General features: G+C 54.0%; 1 protein-coding gene across 6 annotated transcripts; it reads left to right on the forward strand.

The window, feature by feature from the left end:
• Positions 1-2706: 2706 nt before the first annotated feature.
• Positions 2707-13752, forward strand: CDK16 (cyclin dependent kinase 16). Of its 6 annotated transcripts, XM_053202264.1 has the most exons (17): positions 3375-3513; positions 6676-6759; positions 7936-8143; positions 8743-8876; positions 8978-9103; positions 9201-9257; positions 9349-9463; positions 10151-10245; positions 10341-10403; positions 10665-10788; positions 10986-11106; positions 11215-11312; positions 11396-11501; positions 11570-11633; positions 11802-11892; positions 13330-13407; positions 13493-13752. In XM_053202264.1, the coding sequence occupies exons 2-17, from the start codon at positions 6754-6756 to the stop codon at positions 13528-13530; spliced, it is 1524 nt and encodes a 507-aa protein (XP_053058239.1). In that variant the 5' UTR covers positions 3375-3513; positions 6676-6753; the 3' UTR covers positions 13531-13752. The 6 variants fall into 6 exon arrangements, with proteins under 6 accessions (XP_026909792.1, XP_053058239.1, XP_026909791.1 ...); XM_027053991.2 differs by lacking the exons at positions 3375-3513; positions 6676-6759 and adding an exon at positions 2707-3069; XM_027053990.2 differs by lacking the exon at positions 6676-6759 and having other exon boundaries at positions 3381-3513.
• The last annotated feature ends 3511 nt before the right edge of the window (positions 13753-17263 follow it).

Raw genomic sequence — 17263 nt, forward strand, 5'->3', positions numbered from 1 at the left:
TAGAACATCTGTGGAGGAAAAGCCCCTTTCCCATTCCACCCTGCTCTCCTTTGGGCCTGGTCTGCTTGTCAGGAGGCCTCCTACCTTACAGAAGAGAGCCAGCTGTGGGTTGTTGGTTACAGCAGGCTCACCATAGGCCCTACCAGGACCACAAAGCTCCCCACACTCATCCGTGGCTCATGGCTGAGCGCTGTAGACAATTGAAAGCACTGATCGGACAGGCAGACTGGCCACCTGGTGTGTGAGGATGCCACTGCCGCCTCTCCGTCACCCAATCAGAAGGCCAGCTTCTCTCTCCCTCTTAGACCCCTCATTCCTTCACTCAACCCTGGGTATTGGGAATAGCGCAACCTATCCCTGAACCGGACCTGACACTCCTCATAGCGTGTCCTGACATCTGCTGCCCTTCCTGGGCCAGCTCCAGACCCCAGGCACAGTGTATGCCCTTGTCCACCCCGTCTCGTGACTCTTTCTTGGCCTGCTCTTCTTGGGTGACCTCATCCTTCCATGCTTCCTTTTTATCTCCCTCCAGGACATTAGGGACTGAGTGTTTTACCTGTGGCATCTATTTATTGGTGATGCTACCTGTTTTAGGTCAAGCAGAGAGATTTTCTCACCAGGGATACTTTTTCCATTATTGCTGCTCAAGAGTACATCAAACACCATACCTCCTGTCCACTGTTGCTATGATGTTACAGCATCTGAGACTTAAACACAAACTTCCTCTGCCCCCTTTCTCCACTGTCGCAGCTCTTTGTTTGCTATCTCCCCCATTATAGCTCCTGAGTCTGGACACTTCTGTCTCTTTCTTCACCACCCACCCCAGCTCCCAGATCCCTTACTACCTTAATTCGCCCCTGCAACACTTCATCAAGAACCCATGAGTCTTGGTTGCATCCTCGTTTCCCCAAATGCTATTTTACTTTTGTCATGTTTGTCTACCTTTATAATACCACCAAGACAGAAGACCAGGGTTCAGTGGGCAGGGTTTGGGTCACTTCATCGAGTCCCCTGCACCCAGCAGGCATGCTGGTTGCCATACATGGTTGTCTCTTGTCTCAGCCTAGAGCTTTGCCATCAAACATTTGCCACATTTGTTGAGTGCTTACTGTGTGCCAGGCACTATTGTAGGCATTGGAGACAGCAATGGATCAAAAAGTCCCTGTCTTGGGGCACCTGGGTGGCTTAGTTAAGCGACCAACTCTTGGTATGGCTCAGGTCATGATCTCACGGTCTGTGAGTTCGAGCCCTACATCGGGCTCTGTGTTGACAGTGCGGAGCCTGCTTGGATTCTTCTCTCAACTCTCTACCCCTCCCCTGCTCGCTCGCTCTCTCTGTCAAACTAAATAAAGTTTAAGAAATTAAAAATTCCTGTCTTGAGGGGTGTGGGTATGTGCGTGGGGGGAGGGGTTCTGTTCTGCTCGGGTGAGACACAGAATAGACCAACAAGTAGATTGTAAGAGGTTGACCGGTGCCATTAAAAAGGTCCGTACAGCCAGGTCTGGGGATCTAGAAAGATGGGGGTGCAGGTAGGCATTTGTAAATAGGGTAGTCAGGGAAGGCTTCATGAAGGTGACATTGAAGCAAGGACTTGGAAGGAATTAAGGGATGAAACGTGGATATCTAGAAGAATATTCCAGGCAAAGGAAACAAGTGCAAAGTCCCTGAGGCTGGATTATGCCTGCTTTATTCAGAAACAGGAGGAAAGAAATACATCTGGAGTGGAGTGCGAGGAAGAAGGGTAGAGGTCAGAGAAGTGAGGGACCTGATCCTATAGCCCGAGGTGCACTTTTGCCTCTCTCAAGTATTTCCACTCCCATCATGCTCTTGTAAATTCTCGCTAGTATGAAACTTACTGAAAACTCTAACCAGTGTGACCAAGGCTGCTATAAAAGGAAGCCCAGAAGAGGCGGGGAAGCTGGCTTTGGGCTGGGGTGCAGTGTAAAGATATCCCAGAAAGGCCTGCCAAAAGCTGCCGCCATTTGAGCTGGGCTAGGTGATAGTGTAGGAGTTTTTCAGGCATAGAGGAATTGAGGGATTAGTTTTGTTGGCAGTGCTTGACACACAACAGACGCCCAATAAATAAAACAGAAAACCGCAGACCTGGGGAGAGCCACGGGCGGGGCTCTGGCAGGCAAGAGGTAGTTGAGAGGTGGCAAGAAAGAAAACCCAATCCAGGGTGCATACGCAAATGCTCGCGTGAGGCGGCAAAGAGATCTTCGGCCCAAAGTCCCAAGCATGCGCAGTAATGCACCCTTCCCTCTAAAGGTCCGCCTTTCTTTTCTCAGCCTAGGCTCCACCTCCGTGAGTCTTGCTGAGGGAGATGGGAGGGGCTAGAGGCGGGACGAGGGCGATTGAACATTCCTTTGACCAATCACCTTGCGGAATATTCGGCCTATAGAGAGAGAGGAACTCAGAACAAAAAGAAGTGCCCGCCCCCCCTGCGGTGAAAACCAATGAACACCGGGCAGAGGCGTGGTAGGAGAACAGTGAAATCACGCCTCTTCAGTTCGGCCACGCCCTTCATTCTTGCTCAGCCTCACCCCAGGGGGCAAATCTGATTGGCTGGGCGACAACCTCAAAGGGCGGGGCCGCACACGTTCACACTGAGAATGAGCTAGCGGAGGGAGCGGGGAGGTGGGGGAGCACATCTGGGCGGGGCTAGACTGTGTCCTATCTAAGGTGGTAAAAGGCCAATGATTCTCCAGGCCGCCTCTCCTAGAAAAGTCATCTTCTCGCGAGCATTTAAAATTCCTGCCTGCTGAGGCACCTCAAGGGACTCAGACTGCCTCATCTGTCTTTTTCTTCCTTGCAAAAGTCCCGTTTGCCACCATGGGGATGTACCAAATGAGACCAAGTAGGGGGACCAAGTGGTGATCGGCACGCTGGTTACTGAATGCTGCCCACTTCGGCGCTAGCAAACTTCTAGCAAGATCGGAACTGAGTACTAAACAACCTCTACACGTCCCCCTGGCGCCGTTCCAGGGCTGGCGCCACATTCCCCGGTGGGCGCGCAATGGCTGCGCCCCCTCCCGCTGCGGACGGGTCTTTTGGTACAGGCAGTCCGAGGTGAGTCCCCTCCTTCCCACTTCAGCCTTTGCTGCGCGTGCGTGCGCATGCGCGGAGCGCGGCGCGCGCGGCGGTTGGGCCATTGGGCGTTCGGCCCTGGGATCCGCCGCGTCTCCGCAAGCGGTCGGCTCTGAGCCGCGAGCCGCCGTGAGCTCTCGGATTCGAGCCGGCACCAGCGAGCCCGGGGGCATCGCCCGCAGCGGCCAAGCTCATGGCCGGCTGAGCGGGACGCCGCCTCCGCCTCAGCCACCGCCGCCGCCGCCGCCGCCTCCTCCTCCTCAGCCGGCGGCGGCCCGGGCCCAGCAGCCATGGCCGAAGACTACTGGGACGGGCGCCTGCGGCGAACAGGAGGAGAAGGAGGTCGCGCGGCCTCAGCCCGGGCCGCCGCCCCAGGCGCCGCCGCGCCGGCCCCGCGGCGCTGAGGTTGCTCGCGCGCCCCCGCCGGTGAGCGCGTTTCCGAGACACGGGGTGGGGGCTGCCCTTTTCCTGCAGAACCAACTCAGACCCCGGGCGGTGCCTAGGGGTCTGGGCTGCACCGCTGGCATGTGCCCCCTCCCCCAGCGAATTTCCCAGAGTGCACCGGGGCGGGGGGTCATTCTGGGCCTCCCTGACCTTGGCCCCGCCCTGGGCCCGGTCTGGGAGCTGGGGATGGGCAGTCCTGTGGGTGCTAATTGCGAGCAGGGTGATCAAGGGACCAGAGAGTGTGGAAATGGGTGGTGAAAGGCTCGAGGTTTGCTAGTGGCCTGAGCTGTGGAGGGGTCGGAGCATGTGATAATAAGTCTTAACCGCTGTGTAGGGTTTGAGGCCCAGCGTGTGCTAATGGGGTGTGTGTGTGTGTGTGTGTGTGTGTGTGTAGGACCCCAAGGGTGTGTGATAGGGGAGAGCATGCCAGAGGAATGCTGAGGTGTGCAAACGGGGTTATAAGTGTGGAGAGACCCCGTGTGTGTTAATGGGGGATAGGGTGGTAGAGATAGCAGGAGGTGTGCTCATAGGATCAGGGCTCTGAAGTCCTGTGTGTGGTAATGAGCGTCAGGGTGGTGGTAATTCTGTGTATTTGTCCATGAGGGACTGCGGTGTGTGAGGGTCCAGAGAGCGCTCGTGGAGGTCAGGGTAGTGGAAGAAGTCCAGTGTTGAGAACGTGCTAATGGGAATCATAGCCGTAGAGGGTACATGCATGTGGTAATAAAGGTCTGGGTAGGACGAGGCCCAGTATATGCTAATGGGGACAGAGTGGTGGAAGACCCGAATCTGTGCTACTGGGTATCAGAAGTTGTGGATATATGTGGGGTGGGAGGGCATGGTGGTGAGGGAAGTGCCTTAGCACTGTGAGAGGTCCAGTATATTAAGGATCAAGATGGTGTGAGATCAGTGTGTGTGGGTGTGTGTGTGTGTCCATGTCCGTGAGGACAGGGGATGTGAGACTACTGGATGCGCTCAGGGACAGGTATATATGAAATTCTAGTGACTGTTAAAATGGGCTTAGAGCCTTGGAGGCGCTTAAACGTGTGCCACTGGGGGGAAGAGCCGGGGCAGTACGGGGTCCGGAAAATGCTGGTGAGCATCAGAACCTTGTGAAGACAGTGTGTGCTTGTGTCCACAGGGGACTGGGGTGTGTTGAGGGTCCGTGGGGTGCAATGAGGAGGATCAGGGAAGGTTGTGAAGGGATTCAAGTGTGAACCAACAGGCATTAGAGCTGTGCGGGAGTTCAAGCAAAGAGAAATAAATGAGTAGGGATATGTGATGGTCTAGGTGTGCTGAAGTGGATTAGAACCATGTAGGGCTGTGTCCTAATGAGGCTCCAGGCTGAATGAAGACCTGTGTGCACTAATGAGGGTCAGGCCATTATAGAGCAGTGTGTTTGTGTATCCCTGGAGAATGGGGCTGAGTGAGGGTTTAGGGTGTGCTAATGGGGACACACAGTGTGTGAGGCTCAGTGCGTGCTAATAGAGGTCAGGGTGAAGTGAACGTCCAGCTTGTGCTGATGGGAGGTGGTGGGCACAGGGTAGTGGGAGGACAAGAATGTGTGTTTAATGATGGTTCTAGCTGTGGAGGGGTTTGAGTGTGGGCAAAAACAGGTCAGGGATTGGCAAGTTTCACTTTGTGTTAATGAGATTCAGGGCAGTGTGAAAGTCCAGTGAGTGCTAATGTGGGTCATCCACAGAGGGTCCCAAGTGCATGCTAATAGGGGTCAGAATCATGCACGGGGAACGGTGTGTTAATGGGGGTGAGTGCTTTGGAGAAGCTAACAGGCAGCTGGACCTGGGAGGCGCCCAAGAATGTGGCAGTAAGAGTTAACTTAGAGGGGTCCGAGCGTATGCTAAGAGTTTTGTTCTCTGTTGGGGCTTCGTATGCTGATGGGGGTTAGAAATAAGTGGGGAAATTGCAGGTGCTGATAGTTAAAATGCTGAGAGGCCTACTTGAGGGTCCAGTGTGTGCTTATGGGGGTCTGAACCAGATGAGGATGGTGTGTTTCTGTGGGAGTTAGAGTGTAATGACTGTGTCCTCAGTGGTCAGTGTGGTGTGCGCTGATGAGTGTCCTTGGGTGTGAGAGTATTCCGAGGATGGGTGTGTGACCTCGGAGGTCAGGAAGGACAAAATGCCCTTTTTTGAGTGGACTTGTGTGTCTAGTTTCTCGCTCCATCCCTCTTCTGGGATCTAAAAAGCTCAGAAAATGGAAATAATAATCTTTAAAAGTTTTATTGTATATTAACGTTCAAGTGTCTCTGTTCACAAAGGTCTGCCCAGGGCACCCCTGATGGGAATATTGCATGATACACAGATTTTGTGTCCTGTCTTCCTCAAATCCTCAAAACAACTGAACTCTGGAACATGTCCAGCCCTTGGAGTTTCCAGTTAGAGGTCATGGACCCATGGCTCCTTGTGGCTCCCTCTTCATCTTCCGTCCAGTCCTGCTTACCCCTGCCCCTAGATCCCCCATTTCCTGCCACAACAGGCAAAGCAACTGGGTATTTGTACTATGGAGGCGAGACTGCCTTTGGGGGCTGGCCATGCTGCTTCTTCAGCTTCAGGTCCAGTGTTTGGCCTACTGGTTCAGGATTTTTGTTGTTATCTTGGGTTCTCTGAACGGGCCTCATCCTCTTTATTGGGGTCTTTCTGCTACACTGGTTCCTCTTCCCCTCCTGGGGGTGGTGGTGAGGTCAGGCAGGTGGAAGTAAGGTATAGGGACCACTGGGGTAAGCACCTGATTTCAAGGTAACAGATGACCCACTTCTCTCCTCGAATCCAGCCCCAGCCTCATCCTCCCACCTCCTATCTAGCTCCACTTCCCTTGGGCCCAGGGCCATCTTAGGCCCTGCTGCGAGTCCAGATGGTTCCTAGGCCAGGTCTTTCCCCTACCTTGCTGGCCTAGAGCCCAGGAGGAAGCAGAAGAAGGCCAGCTTAAGCGTTTTGGTGGCCCTGTTCCCTCCAGCAGCCCCATCTAGGTCATCTTGCCGATGCCAGCGTCCCTGGGCCACCTTTTCTGGAGTTATTCACAAATAGCAGAGACTTATCCTGCCCATCCTGGTAGAGATTGGTCTTGGGCCCTCAGCCCCCCATTCATTAATATCTGCCATAAGCACTTTTTGAGCATCTACTCTGTGTCAGTCACTGTTCCAGGTCCTCAGGATCTAGCCGTGACCTAAACAGACAGAAATCTACCCTGGCGGAGCTGATCTTCTAGTTATGGCGGTGAGGAGACAGACAGTTAAGAATAAAGAAACCAATAAGTAGATGGTGTCATTTCTGAGGAGGTGATAGTGCTGGGGGGATGATTTGACAAAGTGAGGGAGCTCGGTATGGTTGAGATTTTAAATAGGGTTATTTGTGGAGGGTTATCCATGAAAAAGGTGATATTGGAGCAATGGTCTGAAGAGGGTGAGGGAATGACCTATTTTGAAGGGTTTTCCAGGTACCAGGAAAAACAGCCTGTGCAATGGCCCTGAGGTGGGACTGCTGGGTGTGGTTGCAGAACAGCAACTAGCAATGATTGAAGGGGAGATGAGGCCAGAGAGATGATAGGGATGAATAGGGTAAGACTTTATGGGCCACCCTTGAGGACTGGGACATTTATTCAGGGTGATAAGGGAGATGAGCACTCTCAACTAGAGGAGAAATGAGACCTGGCTTGTAAAAATGTGGGTGGGACCCATAGGGTCCCAACCTGATCGAACCTTGCGAGCAGTCCTCAGGACAGCTGGTGTGCATTGAGCCCCCCCCCCACAACCCTAGCCAGTGGTTGGGTCTGGGTAGGACTCCCTTCTCCTGCACCCCTCACTTGGGGAGACCAGTGGGGTGGTCCACCAATCACCGTGACGATGGTTGCTGGGCACGCCGCGAAGGTCCTTGTGGCTGTGGGGAGCATTCTGCCTAGGCAGTTGGGGGTTATGTGGGGCTGGTGCCGGCGGAATATGCCATTCTACGGGCGTGCCCGGGGCCGTATCAGTGGCCCCGCGGTCCTGGGCAAACCCCGAGCCCCATCTACAGATGGGTACACCTCTGCCGCCGCACCTGAAAATGCCTGCTGTGAAGGCCTCTGCTCCCACAGTGAGGCTGCCCCCATATGGGCCAGCACTTCACCAGTTGGTCCCTTACCCTCAGCCAGCCACCCAGGCCTCAATACCCAGGTGTGCTACTTAGGAAGAGGGTACCCAGGGGCTGGCTTTAGGTGGGCAAGCACTGACAAAGGTCCGTATCTATGCCAGGTTTACAGGAATCCTGAGTGGTTCCAGGGCTCCACAGTGGTTGGGTGGATACTGACACAAGTTCATGTCAGTATACCTCAGTAAACCTTGGGTTTTAGGGGGCCTGTGGTGGTCAGGCCAAGTGCTAATGTGGGATCCATTGCCATCTATACCCCCTGCTCAGGTCGCCATGGATCGGATGAAGAAGATCAAGCGGCAGCTGTCAATGACACTCCGAGGGGGCCGAGGTGTGGACAAGACCAATGGTGCCCCTGAACAGATAGGCCTGGATGAGAGTGGGGGTGGTGGCGGCAATGACCTCGGAGAGGTACCCACTCGTGCCGCTCCTGGGGAACCTCGCTCTGGACGGGGCCCTCTCAGTTCTGCACCAGGTGGGTCCACTGACCACTTCTGCCCCCAGACTGGTCCCCAGGTACCACCTCCCAGCCGAGTTCCCTTAGATTTGTGTTATTTCCATTTTCCTTTCTCCCGTTTTCTCCCCCTTCCCTGCTATCCTCTCCGCACACGCTCTCTCTATCTGTGCCCCTTTCCTTGGCTTTGTGCCCAGGCCTCGGGGAGGAAGAGTGCCCTGCCTGCTGCAGCTGCCCCCAACCTTCCCTTTGCCCTTCTCCTGCGCTCTGCTATGGCCCCCCTCAGGCCTACTGGTGCCTGCCTACCCTGGGCCTGCCTTCTCAGGGCCTTTGGCTACTGTGCCGCTGCCTGCCTCCTGGTCCTGGGCCATCCCCAGTCTCAGCTCACCCCTGGAACAGGGTGCTCCACTGGGTGACTATTGCCCCCCCCATCCCCCGTTCAACCTGTCCTGACCTGTCTGAACCTCCCTGGGCCTTGCCACCCTCTCCCTGAGGGACTCTAGGCTGTTCTGGGGGTTTGTGTGTACGTGTGTGATCAGGGGATTGTGTTACGTTGAGGAAGGGGTGTCCTGGGGCTTCAGCCCTCAACTGGTCTGCCCTCCCCCTGTCCTCACTACCAGAAATTGTACACGAGGACTTGAAGATGGGGTCTGATGGGGAAAGTGACCAGGCTTCAGCCACGTCCTCCGATGAGGTGCAGTCGCCAGTGAGGGTGCGCATGCGCAACCATCCCCCACGCAAGATCTCCACTGAGGTGCTTAACTCCCTGTCTGGCTGGTGGTGGGGCTAGAAAAGAGGGTTAAATGTGGGGAGGTGGAGCTCATGGGCCCGTTTCTCACCCATCTTGCCTGTTAGGACATCAACAAGCGCCTATCACTACCAGCCGACATCCGGCTGCCTGAGGGCTACCTTGAGAAGCTGACCCTCAATAGCCCCATCTTCGACAAGCCCCTCAGCCGCCGCCTCCGCCGTGTCAGCCTGGTGAGTGTCTTCTGTGCCTGTCCTCTCCTCCTTTCACTGCCCACCCGCCTCTGTCCCCTCCTATGAGCCTTCTTCAACCTGCCCCTTTACCCTACAGTCTGAGATTGGCTTTGGGAAACTGGAGACCTACATCAAGCTAGACAAGCTGGGAGAGGTGAGAGACCATCGTCAGGCACATGGTGGGGATGGGGGTCAGTGAGAACTTCCTGCAGCATCCTCTCCTGTCACTCGTCCTCACACACCAGGGTACCTATGCCACCGTCTACAAAGGCAAAAGCAAGCTCACGGACAACCTTGTGGCACTCAAGGAGATCAGACTGGAACACGAAGAAGGGGCACCCTGCACCGCCATCCGGGAAGGTACAGACACACAGGAAGGCTGTCCCAGGCTTCCCAGGCTCACCTCTTGACACATACACACACGCCCTGTAGTAGGAACAGGGACTGGGGGTTGGGGCATTCCCTCCTGACACTCTGGGCTTCACGCAAAAGTGCCCATCATGCACATATCTAGATGATAATCAAGGTAACCAGGAATCTGTTCCCGTTTGGAGAAAAGACCAAGAATTATACAGCAGGGTGTTCGCTTTGGGTCTGAGAGCACCCGTGAAAGTGCTCACCGGTTTACTTGACAACAATTTCTAGTCAGAATATCACGCGGGATGAATTTGAATTGTGTACAAGTTATGTGTGCAAAGTGAATTTCGCACCAAGTTGCAGGCCTCTGTACTGAGGGTTGACGCAAAACCCCTTTCCGGAAAGCAAAAACAGGTTGTGAAGATCTAGTGTCCTGTAAGCCTGGGGTGGCAATCCCAGGTCCTTGCTCCATACTCTTCTCTGAGCTTTAGTGTCCACATCTGGAACATGGAGCCACCCCTTCCTGGCATTGGGTGGGATAGAGCCAGTGGCTATGAGCCACCACCTCAGGCTGCACAGGGAAAGAAGGAAACCCTGGGCTTGTCCCTGTCTGGTCCTCCTCGCCTCTACCCTGAGGGTGGGTGGGGCCCTGACTCTTCCCCCATCCCTTCCTCCCCATGCTCCCTGCAGTGTCCCTGCTCAAGGACCTCAAACATGCCAACATCGTCACGCTACATGACATTATCCACACGGAGAAGTCCCTCACCCTTGTCTTTGAGTACCTGGTAAGGTTGGGGGGCAGTGGGGGTGGGGAGTGGGGAGATGGCCAGGAGCCACGGGATGTGGCCCTCTTTCCTCCCGTCTCCTCTTCTGTCCTCAGGACAAGGACCTGAAGCAGTACCTGGATGACTGTGGGAACGTCATCAACATGCACAACGTGAAAGTGGGTGTGGGGCAGGAAGCAGGGGCACAAGGGGGCCCCCACTCACCCACTCCACCCCACAAATCTCCCTGATACAGACTTTTCCCGTTTGGCTTTTTTGCTGGGAGCCCTTGGAGGGCATTGGGACCTTGTCCTCTTTTGTGAGATAAAGCTCACTGAGATAAAGGCTCAGTGTCTGTGTTTGGGAGGGGGAACAGTGTCTGCTGGGGGTCAGGCTGCTGGATGCTCTCTGACATCTGCCTGCCCTTCCTGGGTCCCTAGCTGTTCCTGTTCCAGCTGCTTCGTGGCCTGGCCTACTGCCACCGGCAGAAGGTGCTACACCGAGACCTCAAGCCCCAAAACCTGCTCATCAACGAGAGAGGAGAGCTCAAGCTGGCCGACTTTGGTACCCTGGCCTCCCCCTTCTTCCCAGTGATCGCCCCGCCTTACCCTCTCAGACTCCCCCTTCCTCATGACTGCCTTATCTCAGTCCCCTTCAGCTTCTCCAGGCTTTGCTTAGGACACCCTCAGTCCCAGCTGTGCTCTCCCCGAGGCTGCCCGGGACCTCCTCAATTCCAGCTGCCCCTTCTCTCAACCTACCAGGCCTGGCCCGGGCCAAGTCAATTCCAACGAAGACCTACTCCAATGAGGTGGTGACACTGTGGTACCGGCCCCCCGACATCCTGCTTGGGTCCACGGACTACTCTACCCAGATTGACATGTGGTGAGGACAGGTGGAAATGTGGCAGGAGCCATGTGGTGAAGCGGGTGGCTTGGTCACAATGGCCAACCAGCCAACTGCCTCTCTATTCACTGTGCCCTCCCTGCCTAGGGGTGTGGGCTGCATCTTCTATGAGATGGCCACAGGCCGGCCCCTCTTCCCAGGCTCCACGGTGGAGGAACAGCTGCATTTCATCTTCCGTATCTTAGGTGAGGAGGAACGAGCCCTAGGAACTGTGGGGACATTTAGGGATGCCCTGTGGATGCTTAGGGTGATTCTCCTTCCCTGCCAGGAACCCCAACTGAGGAGACGTGGCCAGGCATTCTGTCCAACGAAGAATTTAAGACATACAACTACCCCAAGTATCGAGCTGAGGCCCTTTTGAGCCATGCACCCCGGTGAGGCTGGTGGGTGGGAGGGTAGGTGGGTGTTAGGGGCTGGAGTGCCCAAACTCAACTTAAAGCAGATCCTCTTGTCCTTGCGGTAGACTTGACAGCGACGGGGCTGACCTCCTCACTAAGCTGCTGCAGGTGAGACCACCCTCCCGGACCAGCCTTGGGGGCTAGGGGATTCTAGGTGTAGGGGGACAGGGAGCTCCCGGGGTACGGTCTGGGATGGGGCAAAAGAGAGGTCTACTTGTTGAAGGGGTCAATACCCCCCCCCCCACCCCCCCGACCCCTGCCTGTCCTCCCACTCAGTTTGAAGGTCGCAATCGGATCTCCGCAGAGGATGCCATGAAACATCCATTCTTCCTCAGTCTGGGGGAGCGGATCCACAAACTTCCTGACAGTGAGTGCAGCTGGCGGGACCTGTGGGGAACAGGATGCTGGGTGGGCTGTGCGGGGCACACCCTTGATCACACATACGACATGTTATGTGTATTACAAGTTATTTAGTTTTCAGTTCCTTTTTACCTTTCACGGGAATCTTCTAACATACGTGAAAATAGACGTAACATCATTTTCCTCTTTTTTTTTTTTTTGTTTTTAAAGCAAACGTTTCCTTGTAAAATATATACCGAGAAACGCACAGGTCATGAGTATACGGCACAGTGAATTTTTAGAAACTAACCACACCCATGTAACTGGCATACAGGTCAAGAAATAGGATGAGAGAAGCTCCCCCGAAGTGCCCTCTTATTTCCTTTAGTTATTCCCAGCCCCTTGCCAAGGGTTACTACTAGTTTGACTTCTCACAGCATAGGTAAGTCTTCCCCATCCTTGTACTGTACAGAAACAGAATCACACGTGGTGTTCTCCTTTTATACCTGATTAAAAAACTTTTTCATATGGACACTTTAAAATTATATATGTTTAGGGGCGCCTGGCTGGCTCAGTCGGTGGAGTATGGGACTCTTGATCTTGGCGTTTGTGAGTTTGAGTCCCACGTTGGGTGTAGAGGTTACTTTAAAAAATAAATACATAGGGGCACCTCAGTGGCCCAGGGATTGTCTCCCTCCTTCTCTCTCTGCCCCTTCCTCCACTTGGTCATGCGCGCTGTCAATAATAAGTAATTATTAAATAAATAAAATTAGACCCAATAACAAGTCCCCAAGCACTCTAGCAGGTCATCAACTCGTGGCCAATCTGGTTTTGTTTTGTTTTTTAATGCTTATTTATTTTTGAGAGAGAGCGCGCAAGCAGGGCAGGGGCACAGAGAGGGACAGAGGATCCGAAGTGGGCTCTGTGCTGACAGCAGCGAGCCTGATGGGGGGCTCGAACTCACGAACCGTGCAATCATGACCTGAACCAAAGTCGGACACTCGACTGAGTCACCTGGGCCAATCTGATTTTATCTGTATTCCCTCTGATTATTTTGAATCAAATCCTGGATATATCATTCACCTATAAATTTCAGCATGTATCTTTAAGAGGTTTTTTAATAACTATCATTATCCTACCTTCAAAATGTTGGCCCACTTCCTGAATCTCCCCACTGGATTAATCTAAATCAAATCCCAAACACCATCCATCACCTAGACTCAACAGATGGTAATTGCAATACCATTATCACACTTGACAGAATTACTGACTTCTTCGTGTAATAGCCCATATTCCATTTTCTCTAGTTGTAGCTGGTTTGTGTATAAGGATTATATGACAGATGAAAAAGTCAGACTTCTCAAAGACAAGACAGCTTTTTGTAATTCCCCCAATGGGGCCATGTGGGAGGTGGTCCTTGGCTGGCCCCATGGGTCATTTCCCACTGTCTGTCCTCCACCCACAGCTACTTCCATATTTGCACTAAAGGAGATCCAGCTACAAAAGGAGGCCGGCCTTCGGTCTTCGTCAATGCCTGACTCAGGTAGGTGTGGCCCTTGCCCTCTTCCCCGCCCTGGCCACCTACCTGCTTACCCACCAACAGCCATCCGCTCTGCTTTCCCCTGCAGGCAGGCCAGCTTTCCGCGTGGTGGACACCGAGTTCTAAGCCAGAGACCGAGGCCCCAGCAGGCAGCAGCTGGAGGGATGCCACTCCCCTCACAGGGCAGCCCCCAACTGTATCCTCCTTGCTTGCTGCCTGCCTACCTGCCTGACTCATGCTCGCCTGCCCACATGTCCCCTGCTGCCTGTCCAAACACCCGACCATTGGCCTGTCAACCCACCCATTGGCCTGTCTGCTGGGTGCTAACAAAGCTCTCATCGCTCCTTCGCCTGGTTTGTCTGTCTGTCTGTATGTCTGTCTCTCTCTGTCTCGGTAGTTGCCGGCGGACAGCATGGCCGTGTCAGCCTCCCACACTGAGGCCAGGCCTATCCCCCTTCCCATCATCCCCTCCCCCAGGACCACTACCCCATGGCCAGCCAGGGGTCCGGAGCTAGCCCAGGCTGGGGATCTCGACTCAGACAAGACGTGACAATGCCTTGGGTCTGAGGCTTCCCCTGCCTGCTTTCCTGCCTGCCCCACCTGCCTCATGTTGTGTGGGCCTTTTTTTGTTTGTTTCATTCATTGATGTTTTTTAATTATTTTAAATGAGGTTTTCATTTTTTAAATGCAATATCTCTGTATACAGAATGGCTGGGCCCCACCCCCTGCGTGTGGCCCTCCCACAGTATTTTGTGCAATGAAGCCCCGCTCCCAGCCTTTCCAAGGCAGGGACACAGCCCCTATTTGGAACCCTGACCATCACCAGACCCTGGGGTCGGCTAAGGGAAAGCATGCCTCGACCATTCGCCTTCCTACCCCCCGCCTGCCATCCTCAGCTGCAGGGGGACCTGGGGACTACTGGAGACTCTCTGGGAGGTGGACGAGGTGGGGGGGCCCCCACTCTTTCCTCCTACAGTCCCATAGCTGGGGCCTCCTTCCTTCTCAGGGTCTCCCTAGCCCAACCCTCCTGCCCCCATCCCACTCGGTGCTGTTGAGTAGGGGCCCTGCCAGGAACTGACCAACTCTTCAAGGAGCCATAGTGTATATATGTGCACAAGCAGGGGCAGAGGGGCGCATGGGGGTCTGTGCCCAAGCGTTAGCCCCTAACCCCTGGGGAGGGTGAGGCAGGGCAGGGGCAGTCTCTGGGGTCAGTCTCAGATGGGTGGTTACCTCCCCGTCCTCCACTCTAAACCCTGGGGCCCTCAAATGGGGTGGGAGGGCTGGGGTGGGGGCCCTCCTAGTGGGGTTTGGAGGGTTGGGTTCCTGAATGCACCATAATCGCTGTATGAAATATTAAAAAGTCTAAAGTGAAAAACCTGATTGCAAGTCCCTGCAAGGGTGGGGGTGGGCTCAGTCCAAGGTGAGACCTGGGACTTTGGAGAACTCATACCTGGCCAGGGACATGTCACGACTATGGAAGGCATTGGAGGGGCTGCACATGCAATAGTAGAACGTCAAGTTGAAACAGGGCAGGCTGAATAGAGGGTGAACTAAGAAGCAGAGGGAAGAGTGAGATTTACTCAAGAATATGAGGAAGCCAGATAGATGGGAGACAAGTGTATGTAGAGAGGCTGTTTGTTTGAAAGACACTTGCAAGGCCCCATACAACCAGGAGGTGGGGAGGTGAGGCAGGCCCAGTATGACCACCATGCGTCAGACCTGGACACCATGAGGCAGGCCAGTTGGAGAGGGAATATGAGAGGAGGGTAGATTTTGGATTGCTGAGTAGGTCGGGGGATCTTAATACATGGGTCAAAGTCAGGATTGGGGCCATCGGTGGATGGATGGAGCTGGAAGTTTGGATTGTTGGTGTCCAGGAAGTAACAAACCATGGGCATGGGTGAGAGAACCCCGAGAAGGATGAAATGGCTTGTGAGAGACCAGAGGTCAAATGGCACCGTGGGACTTGGCCTCAAGTGTGAGGATAGTTGCGGCTTTGATTTTCTCCATCCTTGGAGCTCCAGCCTCTGTCCCAACCTCTGGGCACAGCCAAGGATAGATTGCAAGCAGAAGAGAGGAGCATGGGCAGGGCCAGGCAAATACTGCAGAGAATAAGCCTAACTAAGGCTGGTTACTGAAGTTCAGCAGTGGTGGCCCAAGGATCATTCCACTGTGTCCCTGTAAGCACTTTGGTGAGCTCTCCGCTTGCAGCCTTACAACTGTAAGTAAGGGTTCTCCATGTTCCCAGAGATGGGGAAGCAAGCAAGGAAAACAGGACACCCTCCCTGTTTCCTTGTAACAGAGCTGAACCTTCCACAAGCCCCTCAGCAGGCTTCCTGTGCCATTCTGTGGCTAGAATAAGATGATATGGTCACCTCTGGCAACAAGGGAGGCTGGGAAGATGAGGGCCTTGCAAAAGGAGACAGGATGGCCAGGCCAGACTTAGAAGGACTAGAATTCACCCAACTGCTCTGGGAAGTGGTAGGGGCATTGGTGTGTGCAGAAGTGGTTGGCCTTTGGAAACCAAACGGTCTAGGCCTGGGGAGGGAGGCCTCTTGTTGGATTGTAGGAAGGGCAGGCTACCTGGTAAGTGGGGTGGGGTGGTCTGTAGAGGGGCAACGAGGAGAGGAGAGGCAGTTCAGAGAATCTGACAAGATTCAGCTAGGCTTGAAGAGCAGCTACTTGCCAAGTGCCAGACCCAACTCCATGCCACTTTAGAGACACCCCCCCCCCCACCCCCAGGTGAAAGGGTTGCTCCCTTTTCTCCCTCAGTTTGCACAACTGAGTTGCAAACCCTCATCTGTGCCAGGTCTGGGCTAGGGGCTGGAATCACAGTAATAAAGACACATCCCTGCCCTGTAGAGGTTAACCGACAATAGAGGTGAATTATGATGTGTATGGGTGGGTGGGGGTTGCAATTGTGCAGGAAGAGGGTGTTCTGGACATGCCAGACCCAGTGAGCTATGTGCAGCAACCTAGAGGTGGGGGGAGGCGAGCTGTGGTCTTGGTTGTGGGAATGAATGATAATAAGGAAGTCGCTGAACCAGAGCCAGAATCATGAGCCTGTCTTGGGGAGTTTGTGGGATGGCCAGGTGGAGACAGCCAATAGGCAGGCACATGCAGGGAGCCGGGGAGTGAAATATTAAAGTTATCTAGTGGTAGGGCTGGGAGCCCTAGCAGATGCCAGAGCCTAGTGCAGTGGTTCTCAACCAGAGATCATCTCCACCCCCCAGGGAACACTGGCAATCTCTGGAGACACTTTTGGGGATGAGACAAATTAGGGGATGATACTGCTATCCAGTGGGTAGAGGGCAAGGATGCAACTAATGCTTCCTTGTACAATGCTTCCTACAACAGAGAAATGTCAATAGTGCCTAGATCGAGAAGTCCCTGGCCTGGTGCAAAGGTTCTAAACTTTGCGGTCACGATTCCTTTATAGCCTTAAAAACTGAAGACCTCTAAAGAGCTTTTGCTTATGTAGCCTCTCAGGATATTCCACCGCACACGCAAGAGAGAACAACAATGAAGTACTGTGAAAATAGTTTTGACTTTGTGAACCCCCTGAGAAGGTCTCCTGAACCAGCAGGAAGCCTAGAACCACAGGTTGAGAATCTCTGGCCTGGTGCTTAAGATCATAGCTGAGTTTGAACTACAGCTCAGCAGTTTACTGCCTGGGGCAAAATGAATTAACGTTTCCAGTCCTCAGCTTGACCCATTGATGCCCATAGGGGACAGTGATATTTATCTGTTGCCCATAGGGGACAGTGATATTTATCTGTTGCCTAACGCTACTATTTACCGTGCAATAAAGCACTTAAACGGGGCCAACTATCATTAGTTATCATTGCCATAACGGCAG

This window comes from Acinonyx jubatus, chromosome X (assembly GCF_027475565.1).
Source record: "Acinonyx jubatus isolate Ajub_Pintada_27869175 chromosome X, VMU_Ajub_asm_v1.0, whole genome shotgun sequence".
NCBI lineage: Eukaryota > Metazoa > Chordata > Mammalia > Carnivora > Felidae > Acinonyx > Acinonyx jubatus.